We start from the raw sequence: 14,828 nt of genomic DNA on the forward strand, positions 1-14,828 counted from the left end.
ATAGCCATGCCGGTATTCCTATTAAACCCAGGGATATCGATCCACAATGCTAGTACTAGCCTTAGATTTTACGTGTTGATTTAGAAATTTTTTCAGCCGACAGTGAAAGATGGTGAAATCAAAACGGAAATTCTGACAAAACTATGATATATAGCTCACGGTGATGTGCTTTAGAAAGTTGGGGAAAATCCTTCATTAGCGAACTATATTACTTTGAAAAGCTAAAAGGTTGATCCAAGAAAAAGCTCGCGGGCCGAGCTGAAGCCTATAAAAATCGAATATCTTACACTAAATGACTGAATTTCAGGCCTAAGTTTAACACCAGGATTTTAAAAAAATCAGTATCAAGCATTATAGTTTTTCCAGCCATTTACTGAAAAAATGAAAATTATTGCTTTTCATTTGGCTGAGAAAAAAATTTTACACTGAAAAGGTGTAACTCAAAATTTTGCTCATTTCAACACCAATTTCGATCGTTTGTATTGCCTCATTAAATGACTGAGTGAGCCTTGCAGAACAAAAGAATCGGTTGTGCAGGTAGCTGACTGTTTTGATATGCATGGGTAAACCTTTAATGACACTGAAATTAGACCTCTCAGATGCGTGTAGATGTGTAGATTAACCTGCCGACCTTTTCAGGCGACGTAATTCTTGGCACTCACGCTAGCTCTACCGCGTGATACAACTCCCTTTCTGTCATTTTTTAAATTGCACGAATTTCCAAACAACGGAACCCATGCTCACGATGATTAAACTTTTGATATCAAATTTGGTATCAACCTTCGAAGGAAAGTGTATTAAAAATTAACTCATGGCTGTGTTTATTACCATTATACAATCATGTGGACATGGCAGCCTTAATACATTCTGATGTGCAATCGATCAGCAAGCGCATTCAATTGATTTAAATGAAGCACCTAAAGTCAGTGGGTGATAACGAACTGTACATCGACGACTAATATGTGCCTTTTGTGCTTACTGCTACTCAATCACACCCTTGGGTTGTATGGGAACAACAGGTACCTCTCGCTGGTGTAGGCGCTTTCACGTTTGATCACTTATTGACAGTAGCCTTCCTATTATAGCGTTAATACGCTGTCAGGTCAGTTACCGATTTAATGGCGGAAGCCCTTTGTCCCGAACAAAGGATACCTCTCGATGAATAGCGTGTCGGTAAATCAAATCGGCACAAAGGAACAATGCGTTACGTAATCTATTGCCACTCTATGTTTATTAAAACCTCTTTGGTCATATCGTCGTCCGTATTCCATAGTGGCGTATAGTGGGGCGCCGCGAATAAACAACTTTTCGAGAAAATCGGGTTTGAAGAAATGCCAATTTAAAATCGAGTTGTGTAAATCAGACATTCATTATATTTTGTAAATGATGTGAAATTTCTGTAGTAAACTAAATAGATTTTATTGTTATATATTTTTCAAAAGAAATAAATACATACTATTGCTGGCAAACTGAAAATAAAACTATACGTCACTATGGAAAACGAACAAAACGCAATACCCTAACCTAACCTTAACCGTACGCCACCTCGGTCGCCGTGTAATCCCTATGGCGTTACTTTTCGTCGTTCGTATTCCATAGTGGCGTATAGGTCCGATACGCGTACGCCACTATGACATACGATGTTTTTCATTTTTGCCGATATTTCATAATTATAAAATGTGTATAAAAAGTGGCGTATGGTCGATACGCCACTATGGAATACAAAAATGTCACTTTGTAACTATACGCCACATTCAATTAATTAATTACTAATTAATTAGCTAATTATGACTGATAAAAAAAAAAAAAAATGAAAGAGAACATCATTAAAAACATATGTGCCAATTTTCAAAAAAATGACCAAAAATCACTATACGCCACTATGGAATACAGCCGACGATATGGCTCATTATTATGCAAGAACAGCATGCAGTTCAGAAAATGGTACTTTGCCCATTCAACTCTCACAAAGTATGCAGAACTTGATGTCGTAAACTTTACAATACATTTGAAATTTTGACGTCTGACATTAAATAATTGGACCAGGTATGTAAAATAAAACACGAGGCTACTAATAACTGTTACCAATGGTTACACTCGTAAATATTTAATTTTTCAACAAATTTTCGACATATTTTTAAAAAGTATGAATAAAGAACTTGACACTTTCCTTTAAATGTATACGCCCTAATAATAGCTATTACATAATCATTTAATTCAGGGACACATTATACCGTAACTTGTTTCTTCTACTGTATTTTGCAATAGTTAACTTAATTACCGAAATGAAATTAAACCGCATTGACATGTCACGCATATGAGAACTGTGTAAAATGAATGAAAAAAATATTATATTGTCTATTTATATTATATTGTGCCTACGGTTTCACCAATACTAATTGTACTACGAGCATGTTCAGATTGTGATAAATCTAGAAATAAATAATTTCACATTCAAAATGAATAAAATGCATAATTAACAACGATTTAAAGGAAGGTGACCTGATATATTTGGAAAATCGAATTCTTTAAAACTTACCTATATAACATAACATTCATGCATAAAGAACATGTAAATGTTCCTTGCAAATGTGACTTATTCCTTATGGAATTACTGACATTTTATGCAGCGTGATTTTGGTAGTCTACAGTGTTTTTAATGATAATCATCATGATCATGTAATAAATTGATATCAAATGAGAGATCCTATTTTTCTCATTAACATATTGAAATTATGATTTCCAAATCGGTGTATTTCCGAAGATATGATCAAAAAACTGTTGAATTAGTCTAAAATATGGTATACCACATTTGAGACTAATTCGACAGTTTTTTGATGATTTCTCCAGAAATATACCAATTTGGAACGCCTAATTTCAGCATGTTAATGAGAAAAATATGAGCTTTCACCTGATACCAAAATCAGCATTTTGATGGGGTAAAGTGAGGGGATGAGGTTGTCAATCAGGTTACCCACCTTTAAGCAATTATATATTCTGCATCTTTTATGAATCAAAAGTGTAGGCATAATGGATGCACATATTGCTATTATTTAATACTCCGGTACATTATGTGATGTAGATTCGTATTATTCAGGGACATTATTACTATCATTATTACATCGTGTAATGTAATACTCCACAAATTAATGTTCTGCTTAATACAATGTATGCCTGAAAGCATGTTCCACATAAAAAGGGAAGTATTTAAACAAATCTTCAATTTCCTTAAATGACTTTTATGGGGAAGATAAAAACTGAATGCAGGAAATGACAGCGATTTAAACTTACATAGATTGTACCAATGGAAAGTGGTCTATGCATCATAACTCGTCATTACATTTATAAGTTAAAAGATCTTGATTTTATTTGAAAGTAAGCCCATATTATGGGCATTTATTTTCTAAAAGAATTATAATACACTTGCATTTTGATTACGAGGAATGACTTTTTTAATTCGCGATATAATACAAATTTTTAAAAGTTGAAATTTTTGAAAGCTGGTATGAAAAGCCGACCATCAATTGAAGATTTTGACCTTTCGTATTGAAGATATACATAAAGTTTCCCAAAAGACATGAAAGACCTAAAATATTTAGGTCTTTTCTGAAATTTCATGTACTGTGTATCTTCAATACGAAAGGTCAAAATTTCCAATTGATGGTCGGCTTTTCATCCAAGCTACTTACACTTTAAATACATATAATTAGATTTATAACGCTTATTTCGATGACTGTCAACAGTATCAATTTTTATTAATTTGCCATAAAATTTGTATTATATCACCAATTTCAAAAATCAAAACTATTTGATATCAGAAGGACATTCCTCGTATTCAGAATGCAATTTGGTGTGTCTGATGTGCTCTCAGGTCCCTCCCATAAAAAGACTGTGCAAACGTCGCTATCCGAGCCATTAAAGGAGGCTCCATTCGACTTCAGGGAAACTTTACAAGTGTGACGTTGCTCATAACTCCACAACGCTAAGTCGTCGATGGGTGGAACTATATATTTTCTGAATCCTTATGAACACAGGAATAATTTGGCCTTGGAAATCTCGAGTTGCCCAATGGTGACAATTTTACACCTCTCGGAATCTCATTTCGTGGCACTCACAATATCAACAAAGTAAAACAGTTTAAAGTCAATATTTTCAAACCTGATCGTTTGACATATTTGTAATGTTTGTAGATGTCCCGTCTTACACCGAAATGGAATCTTCCAAATTTGTTTTGTTTGTATGTCAACAGGGCAAGTTTGACTTCCCACATAATTCTATGTTAAACGGCCAAAATAGCCATGACAAAAATGTCAGTAATTCTATGGAATTAGTCACATTTACAAGGAACATTTACGTGTTCTTTTTGCATTACTGCTTGTACAAAAGTTTTAAAGAATTCGATTTCCCAAATATAAACTCCTCAACAAAAGTTTGGAAAGTTTTTCAAGCATCTGTATCTCCAATTATTTGTGACATATTCATATCGTGTTGCAGATCAATGGATAGCTACAATACTCCCCTTTACAATGACACCCTATTGGAAACAATAACATTTTTCACGGTTGAGTACACGCCTTGTGAATGTAGTGGGGTCTCAAACAGAATTTGCCAAATTGAGCATTTCCATTATCTTCACAATCTGTGACCTAATGCAATCCTCCAAGATGACACCGCTCGCCCCACAGGGCCACGGTAGTCAACGACTACCTACAGAATATGGGAGTAGAGCCAGAATGGCCTGCCGTCATATTTTTCCCATGATGTCAATCTCTGTTAGCAATGCAGCTCCTCCACCCCCGTTGAATCCCCCCCCCCCCCCCTCCCCGGCACCCCTTTTGAGGGTGTTGGGCTCATACACTAAAAATGTACTTTTCCAGTCTGCCTTTACAAGATTTTACACATGTGCAAAGTTTCCTCTGAGATCATAATATGCAAGAGCCTTAGGTCTTTCTTATGCAAGAGCTTGGAACAAAAAAAAATTAAAAGTAAATATAAATATGAAAATTATTTACTACTAATTTCATAGACAAACATAAATTAAAACTGAAAATAAATTTAGGAAAATTTAATTAACCCTATAAATAAATAATAAAATAATAAACGTATAAATGAAAACATTTTATGATACTTTGGTTTTTCATTATTAACTCTGTCAACACATGAATTTGTATTTTTGGGAAGAACTATTAAAATGTTTGCAATAATGCCCTGAAATTGTTCTTTAAATAGCCTCGTGTAATATATCAATAATTCTAATTACAGCAGAAGTATGTCACCAGATATAATGTTGTATTATTTACCGTGTCCACGCATTTCAGTACATTGTTATAATTTGTTAAATTAAATAATGAAGGAGGCGGCCTGCTTCACCCTAGCAGGGCGTAAGACAATGCGAGACACAAATAATATATGCAAGGATCAGAAAATAAACGATGCATTTTTGGGGCTCGAGCAAGCTAACAATTATGAAAATATTGAGAGAAAACAAATCAGGACTCGGCGGGGATTGAACCCCGGTCGCTGATTACCGGTGCATTTATCAACGCGTTGTTGCCAGGTGAGTGATGCATTTCAGTGGTGCAGCGTCATAGGACCACGAGGGACGCCCCCCACCCATTGATGTGAAATTCACATAGGAAAACCAATCATGGTCAGTGACCCCAATAAAGATGGCTCACGCTACGCCACTGTGTACTTTTCCTAAATCTGTGCTCCAATACACTGAGTCGGAACCTATAGATTCGCATTGAATTTCTCTCAATTAATGTTCAATTTTAAAGATGCATCAATTGAAGATATTAAAATATCTTCAATTCAAATTAAAACGTGTCTTCAATTCCCACCGCTTTACAGCTGACTTCCCATAGCTTCTTACACATAGCATCGTCTTCAGCTACCCAACACCGTACTGGGTGTGGTTGGCAATTCTCAAAGTATGATCCTGAGAGGCTGGTAATGGATTCATCAACAGCGCAATGGATGCTGCCTTGCGCACCTGTCCGTTCACTGGTACATAGTAACCTAGGGAGAAAGCAGAGGCGAAATGTTTTTATATCGGTGTATATCGGTAGATGGGAAACAGTCTGCGAAGGGTAATTAGTCGGAAAAGGATTAAAGTTAGGGTTTAGGGCATTTTAGGTTAGGATTAGCGTTATTGATACGGGTAGGGTAAGTGTTAGGATTAGAGTTATGGTTATGTTTTGGGTTAGGGATATGTTTAGGGTTAGGATTACAGCTTTGGTTTTAGGGTTAGAAATTACAGCTTTGGTTGTGTTGACAATTGGCATCCCTTTTAAAAATCTTCTTTGGTTTTATTTTATTAAGGGGATGCCAATTATCAACCCAAATGTGGTTTTGGTAAAAAAGTTCAACTATATATAATCACTGATGTCTGATTTTCCCAAGCAGACCACAAAAATGAGGTAGAAAAATAGAAGAGGAAAGGGGAAAGGGAGAGGAAATGGGAAAAGATAAGAAAGAGGAAAGGGGGAGAGAGTAGGGAGAAAATAATGATTTACATGATTTCGACCACCCAGTGCAATGACAATGAGGCTGGCTCACAAAAATAAATCCATGAAGCTTCATAACACGTTTTCTTATAATTGGCCCCTTCCAGCCGTAAGGCGTTGCTGGCGTATTGGCTCGGCTAACTCCAATGAGGTTGGAATTAGCAAAGCCAGGCTACACAATCGTCCTCGCTTTCAATTTCAGGCTACGCAATCGTCCTCGCTTTCAGTTTTCCGCTTTGCTAATTCCGGCCTGATTGGAGTTAGCTTTGCAAAACGCCATCAACGGCTGCAAGGGGCCAATAAGACAACTGTATTATAGCTGATAAGAGTACAATCCGCTGAAATCTTACCAAAGGAATGGCCAGATGAAAAGGTGTATCTTGGGATTTTCTTTGACCATTGCACTTGTGTACACAACACCCGGGTGCAGACTAAAAGCGGTAACTCCTGTGCCTTTCAAACGATGAGTTAATTCACGTGCAAACATTATATTTGCCGCCTTGCTGTTCGGATAACCACTCAATCCTGGATACCTTAATCCATCAGGTGATTTTGGTTTGAAGTCCATGGTTGCTTGTGCGTATCTATGAGCGCCAGAGGACACCATAACGATTCTAGATGGTGCGCATTTCTTCAGACGAGGAAGGAGCAACAGAGTAAGGAGAAAGTGTCCAAAGTGATTTACACCAAATAGTAACTCAAATCTGTCGACTGTTTCCTGGCGAGGCTTCTTCCTCAAGAAACCTGTAACAAGTCCTGTGAAAATGAGGGGACACATCTGTAAACATGCTTAGATTTTAAGCAAAATGGTCTCAAATGGTTCCTCTTGCAAAAACTAAACAACTAAAAGAATAGTTTGTACCATCTAGGATCATCACAAAATAGATCACGGTCAATAGAGATCAATTGGGAATTGAGAATTGACCACTTTTACCATGTCCACAATAGGTTTAACCATTCTGCAGGACTAGTAGATTCGTATCATGTTGCTGATTGGCTCAATAACTCTTATATGACTTCTTGTAGCATGTGTAGCCAATCAGCAGTTTAAAATAACAGTATTTATAGTTAACCATGCACCTTCTCGATCAAGATAAATCGTCCCAAAGTGACAATTATAATATTCCCATTAACTTACCAGCATTATTTACCAATATATCTAACCTCGCTTCTTCCTCCAAAAACCCCGTGGCAAATTCTCTCACTGATTCCAAGCTATTTAGATCAAGATGGCGATACATCACGTTATTGTTCTTGGAACGTTTCTTTACCTCCTTCACGGCTTCCGCCGCAAGTTTGGGATTCCTACATGCAAGAATAACACGAGCACCACGACGAGCTAAGTCAATAGCCGTTTCTTTACCTATGCCGGCATTGCCCCCTGTTTTGGAATTATTGAGAAATAAAAGCAATAACAGTACGATATTACGTTACCTCCGACTTAATATGTTTTTCATTTTTACTTCACATGTGTTAGGTGTACATATAGGAGGTAAACACTAAATCAACACATTTAAACACTAAATTAAATACATAAACACTCCTAAACCTATAGCGTTTAAATAGATATTTAAGTCATAAACAAGGTGGTTAGTTCTGAAAGCAAATGTGGTTACATATACCATTAATATAGTCTTGTTCATCGATTGGTTAAAAGTGGATCACATGACCAAAAATAGTTCTATCATTATATACTTCATTAATATATTCTTGTTCATTGATTGGTTAAAAGTGGATCACATGACCAAAAATAGTTCTACTATCACTACTCCTATCCGTAAATAGTACCTCTAAGCCGTAAATAGTATTTGCAATGTCCCGTATGAGCCGTAAATAGTACCTCCAAGCCGTAAATAGTACTTTTGACCATGCCTTCCGCGTGCGCGCATTTGATGCGACGGAACAGTTCACGCACGCGAAACTGCCAATAGCGTGATTTCTCGCTGCTGTAATTGGTTTGCCCGATTTAGCCTATTCGATTTTTTTTTAAGGGCAGAATATAGGCTGTGCTTAAATTGGTCGTGCTGTTCACTCAGGATAGAAGCTGGAGAGTCAAAACGTCAAATAATTTTCTTTTAACCAATCAATGAACAAAGAACATATCAATGAAGTATATAAAACAAATATATACTGTCTTTTTTCGAAGTTCTGGTTAAAACTAGGGTCCATCGTTGAGATCAAAATACTATTTTCATTCGGGGCTGCGCCCCTCAGGAAAATACTATTGATCTCACCTTGGGCCCATAGTTTTAACCAGATCCTCTCATGGCCTCATGGCAGTATATACCAGGGCCGTGACACTCGTATTCAATCCCTGTACAAAAATTGAAGTCACTTCGGCAGTTTGATTGACGGTTGCTAGGGAGTTTGGTACCATCGGAATGTTGATTGACAGTTTTGGGTAGTTTGGTACCCTAAATTTGTCCAAGATGGCGCCCATCGACTGCCAATTTTTCGGACCCCTTCCAGCAAAAATACAGCTTATTTAGCCAGTCTCGTCATAGGGTCCTCGAACAGAATATTTTCCTAGCATATTGAGCTAACTCCTCAGCTATTTGGTTTTTCACGATATGATAGTAATAGAAAGATTCGACCAAATGTTCGCCGTTTTTCGCCATTTAATTTTTTTGGAAACGATGACGTAAACATTGCATCATCTCTTCCACAGGTTATACACTCATACACGTACAGGGGTACTATGCCATCACATGCATTATCGCGCATAGGCTGAATGACTGACTTCATTTGCGCAAACGAGTGGCTTATCCTATAGTATATTAGTACTCGAGAATCCTTGGTATATACTTGTATATCAGTACTCCCGTCCATAAATAGCACCTCTAACTATAAGCCGAAAATAGTCTTTTCAATGTCCCGGATGAGCCGCAATAGTACCTCCAAGCGGTAAATAGTACTTTTGACAATGTCTTCCGCGTGCTCGCATTCGATGCGACGCAACAGTTCATGTGATTAGCGTGATTTCGTGCTGCGCTGCTGAAATTGGTTACCCCGATTTCAGCCTGTTTATTTTTTATAAGGACAAAATATAGACTGTGCTCAAATTGGTTGTGCTGTTCACTCACGATAAAAACTGGAGAGTAATGTCGAATAATTTTCTTTTGACCAATCAACGAACAGAGAATATATTTACCTTAGAGTCATATGTTGCACCCCCCCCCCCCCCATTTTCAATTATACACGTCATATATATTTGGTACCAATGTATATATTGGATCGTCTCCTCTATCCAGTACTAAAATAAATACAAACATTCCCCACATAATGTCGCTATGACGTCATAATGTTAGTGCGCCCATGCCAATTTGGAATTTCTAGCCATGTACAAAAGTATAGGTAAAATTGATTTTCGGCTATTTATTCTCCTATTTTTCTCCTAGATATAAAAGGAATTAGCTATTTCAACCAGTGGAATAATTTTACAAGAGCGAAATGAAAATCATGGATTTTACTGTAGAAACCAATGTTATGGTTAAAATTTTATCACTAAAATGAGCACAAAGGATGGATCTACGATTAGCTTATGTCGTTTGGGCGTAAACACGCGCGTTTTTTTGTTTTGTTTTGTTTTGGGTTTTTTTTAAGACTGATAAAAAATCTTTGGGGCCCTTCGTAGTTCTGTAGGGTTAATTAAGTATATAAAACAAATATATACTGCCTGTATTCAATGTTCTGGTTAAAACTATTTTCCCTTGTTGAGATTAATTAATACCATTTTAGTACTATTGATCTCACCTCGGGCTCATAGTTTTAACCAGAACCTCTCATGGTAGTATATCATTAGGAAATGAATTTGGAGAAAACCTTCTGTTAATAAAATACTATGCTGAGCCACCAGCCTGGGTGGCTCACGCTCCAGTAATTTCAGATGATTGAGCTCAGTAATACATCAAAGAATGTCTTCCAATTCATGAAAACAAATAGATAATCAGCTTATGGGATTAAAAGCTAGAGGGAAGGTCTTGCTGCTCAGCGAGTGTTTGTAATTATCAGAAGGTTTTCTCCAAATTAATTCTCTAATGATAATTTGTATGCAATACAGAGTGTATCACAAGATAAAAGGTATGAGGTATTTGGTCAAAATACTCTGGTTGATAGCTGAATCAACATCTTGTGCTCCCACAACTGTAAAATTACTGGTGTAATTTACACAATTACATAATTTGTACCCAGCGGCTACAGTGTTATGGGCCGAGTAAAATGCAGTTGTCCAAAGTCAATTAAAATCAAGCAATAATGAACATCACATGTTTCACCACTCTCTTTACAGTAACTGACAGTCTTCGTCTTCTACATACTTTTATATACTTTTTGTATATAAAATGTGCTGATCTTAAAAGATTGAACAATGTTTAAGACTACCACTATTCATTTGAAATAATGCACTTATTTCTCAGCTACTATATGGAGATATTTTCCATGGCAGCCATCTAGGTTCATGCTTGAGGTTCCACCAAACAAACAATGGGGTTTTGAGGTCTTATATTTTTTGGTTGTATGTCAACAAAATCGCTTAAATTTTCAGGATGATCTTATTTCATGTTGTTATAAAATAAAATACCTTAAAGTTGCACTTTCTGTTATTATTGCTTTTTGGACTTAAACTTTTTAACATGTTATAGCAGCCCTATATAAAATCGTGACACTCGAAAAGCCATATCTCTGGAATGGAACGCCCGATTAAGATTATTTAAACTTTCATCAATTCCCAGCCAATAAATTAGGTCTGAATCAATTTAAAAGTACTTCAATTTTTAGTGGACATGCCTACTATAAGGACAGTTCAAAACATATGTGACCTGTTCCATGAAATGAGCATAAAGTCGCAAGCTGGTAGTTTCGAGACATCCTGGCTGACTGAGTTGATGTTCTTTGTTTGCCGCGTACCTGTACAAGCCAGTATTATATCCTTCGTGAATAGCCCATTGTACCATTGACAAAGGACATACAGACATACTGGCTTGAGCAGGTGCGTGTGAAACATTGAACACCAACGCAGTAGCCAGGGCACCTCGAAACTACCAACTTGCTCATTAGGTAGCAGCTCAAATATAGTTCTTTCTCATTTACGTGGTAGCAGCTCACATTATAGTTACCTGTAATTATGGCTGTCTTTCCATGTAGCAAAGTTTTACTCTTACAATATGTTCGATATCCATGCACTCGATACCAAAACCAGGCGTAAAGAAACGCCACTCCACCAAGTAATATCACTAGAATCATACAATTTGTCATATTCAAAACTATTATATTTGGTAATCTGTTGTCCGGATCTTTACACGAGTACTGTAAATAATATCTTTTTTTAATTATTATCTCACTTGTTGACCCGTATAATTGATGAAAATCTATCGTTGATCAAAGGTTAAATTAGTTGAAAACAACATATTTGTTTTGAGACACAAACCAGAGTTACTTAGTTACATACAGTAAACAAAACAAAATATACAGGGCAAAATGATATACTAAGATGGTTTGAATGCACTTGTATACGTAGAGATATTTTATGGTTTGAGTCCATGAGGTGATGAACATATTCAAGTACTTTATAAATTTGCAAGAAAAAACAGAGGTATTGATGAAAATCATAAATTCCGTAACCTTAAATGTCGTGTTTGTTGACTTCCAAAAGTGCAGTGGGTAGCTATGTATGTATATAATATATAGTTCTAATGCCAATCTTTATGTAGCAGATTTGTATTTGTGATATGATCTAGCAAAATCAGTCGGAAGATGGAAATATTGGTTTTAAGATATACCAAAACAAAAGAATAACTTCTCCATTTGTGTTGTTTCCAATTGTTTTGGAAAATCTTTAACTGCTTATATCTTTTGAACTGATCTTATGTTTCTGTAGAGTCTGTTGTTTTTTAAAAGAATTTTCTAAAATAAAAGTCTCATTATCGCCCATGTGTACAGATTTATAAAGGCAAAAAGTTTCCTTGTTCTATTCTTTAAATTCCATTTCGTCAATATGTCACTTTCCGTGGTTTTTTTCGTTTTCTCGTGGCTTTCCGTGCTTTGTCCGTTTTGCCATGTATGATCCGTAATACAAGAAGTTGAATAAAGATATATTACAAAATAAACGCACTTTTTACCATTTTGTTGAAAACAACAACAGACACCCGTTTTTTTTTGTTTGTTTTTTTGTTTTTGTTTGTTTTTTATTTTTTATTTGTATTTGATTGACTATTTCAATTTATTTATGAAATCCTGTTTTCCATTTTCAATCTGCGATTTCGTGAAATTCGTCCGTTTCCGTATCACAGACACCTTATGGCTTAAGTCACTAGTTACTTTTGTTAGATTGATTGGCACAATCATCTCACATAAATCGCTTCGCACAATCAAAATAACAAACCAAACGTGAGAAAATGTGAAATTACGTTGTGCAATGTTATTGGCATTGTTGTTTTACCGTAGCCGGGGTTGCCAGGAAGACCGATTCTTGTGCGCAATGAACAAACGATCAATAGTCAAAACTTTGATAAATTAGACACATAATAAGTCAAATGTTCAATGTTTAAAGTTATGCGTGTTATTTGCCCTTTCCTAATGTGATTCCACTCGATGGCACATCTTTCACCCGTTAGTTTTCACTTTTATCCACGTGAATTGTAATTTTTAAAATTTGATCGGTTCATTTGAGTATACTTTAGAAGAACATTCCGGTAATCACAACACCATGCCTTATATGTTAGAAACATACTTATCAAGCATGAATCACGTGGTTTTATTTAAAACAAACTCATATTGACTTAATAAACGAATAAAATCAGCTGTCTCTCACCACGCGATATTCAAATTTCCCGCGCCGAAATTGCCTGTGACAATGACGCCCCAGTAACACAATAAAGGCTGACGACAATTGAGCAAAATTACCATGACGTCATTGCCACAGGAAATTTCGGCGAGGGAATTTTGAATATCGCGTGTTGAGAGCCGGCTGTTTTCATTCGTTTTTATGGTCAATATGATGATTTTGTGATTCGTGCTTGAAAATTGTTTCTCTAACATAATAAGGCTTAATGTTGTGAATGTGTTCCTTTAAGGGCGTACTACACCCATATATTGGTTTGATTGGTCTAAAAAATATTTGTTCATTTATAGCTAGGCGATATATGCACGGATCATGTGAAATAAAACAAATTATGAAAACAAATCTTGAAAGTGTCCTTTTTCACCTATTTGTCTTAAAGTTGATTGGTTGATAAGGACGCTTATTTTTTTTAGCGATAGTACCAGGCGGCATAGGAAGCGCAACACGTGACGTACGAGGCTGGCGAAGATACAGGGCTGACGGCCCGCGGATTATTTTACCGTAGTTCACATTTGAATAGGGAGCCTGTTTAGGCAATTATATACCTATTAATATTGATCGGAGATTATACCGTATTCACTAGTAATAGTATATCGTGTGTTTGCGCTTTATTCCGTAATCAATAAGTATGTTAAACAGACGCATTTCTTGCAGAGCTACTCGTAGCACAGTGGTAAAGCGTCTGACTATGCATACATAGGTTGTTGGTTCGAACCCCGATCAATCCTTTGGTAGAATTTTAAATCTAATGTATTTAATTTCTTTTTGTTAAGTAAGAAGAAATTAATCGCAATGTGGAACCTAGCCTATAATACATGTAACACTATACATGTACATTATGCATTATAAGTTTCTCCTATTCAAATGTTAACTACGGAAAAAAATATTGCTGACGGCCCCATTCAAAATACACGGTTAGCAATTACAAATGGAAAATTAACATACTTGCAGTGGGGTACTTTGTCGAACCCCGACGGTTTTAGAGTAAGATAATTTTGCTTTGACACCACATAACAAATTTAGAATTGTTTGTGAAGATTTCATAATTATGTGTTAATCCAATGGCGACCTCAAAATTGGCGATATCACTTCCATCACCGCCTGGATAGTACGTATTCAATCTCCATAGGGATGGGCGATACTAGACTGGCCCCAGTCTCGGTTCGGTTCCATCTCTGGATAATGTAACAATAAATAATTACGTAATGCCCTATGAAAAAATGCCAACTCCCCCCTTATTTTCTTCAATGCCAAAAACCCATTCCTCTTCATCCACAAATCGACGCCACTAATTACACCCACCACAGTCAACCATGCAGCAATATAGAAATATACTCGTATTATAAGTGAACGCGAAAGTCCATTGAGCGCTGATTCCGAGACTGGTCCAATCTGTTAGAGATCTCACTTCCAAATATTCGTTCAACGAAGCACGGTGATTCCGATGTCAATTACGAAAGCCCCGCCCCAGTTTCAATTCA

General features: G+C 36.4%; 1 protein-coding gene across 1 annotated transcript; it reads right to left on the bottom strand.

Moving 5' to 3' along the window:
• Nucleotides 1-5,819: 5,819 nt before the first annotated feature.
• On the bottom strand, nucleotides 5,820-11,762 carry LOC140162015 (retinol dehydrogenase 12-like). Its single transcript, XM_072185305.1, has 4 exons — nucleotides 11,624-11,762; nucleotides 7,648-7,890; nucleotides 6,860-7,253; nucleotides 5,820-6,021 (listed from the first exon to the last, which is right to left on the bottom strand). The coding sequence occupies exons 1-4, from the start codon at nucleotides 11,760-11,762 to the stop codon at nucleotides 5,820-5,822; spliced, it is 978 nt and encodes a 325-aa protein (XP_072041406.1).
• Nucleotides 11,763-14,828: the final 3,066 nt, after the last annotated feature.

Source organism: Amphiura filiformis, chromosome 10 (assembly GCF_039555335.1).
Source record: "Amphiura filiformis chromosome 10, Afil_fr2py, whole genome shotgun sequence".
Taxonomy (NCBI): Eukaryota; Metazoa; Echinodermata; class Ophiuroidea; order Amphilepidida; family Amphiuridae; genus Amphiura; species Amphiura filiformis.

Bases quoted from the DNA above. Each gene is read 5' to 3' on its own strand.
- LOC140162015 (XM_072185305.1), bottom strand. From the start codon at position 11,762: ATGACAAATTGTATGATTCTAGTGATATTACTTGGTGGAGTGGCGTTT. The intron at 7,891-11,623 runs GTAACTATAATG...ATTCCAAAACAG, and splicing joins AAAGACAGCCATAATTACAG to GGGGCAATGCCGGCATAGGT. The intron at 6,022-6,859 runs GTAAGATTTCAG...CTTTCTCCCTAG, and splicing joins TTCATCTGGCCATTCCTTTG to GTTACTATGTACCAGTGAAC.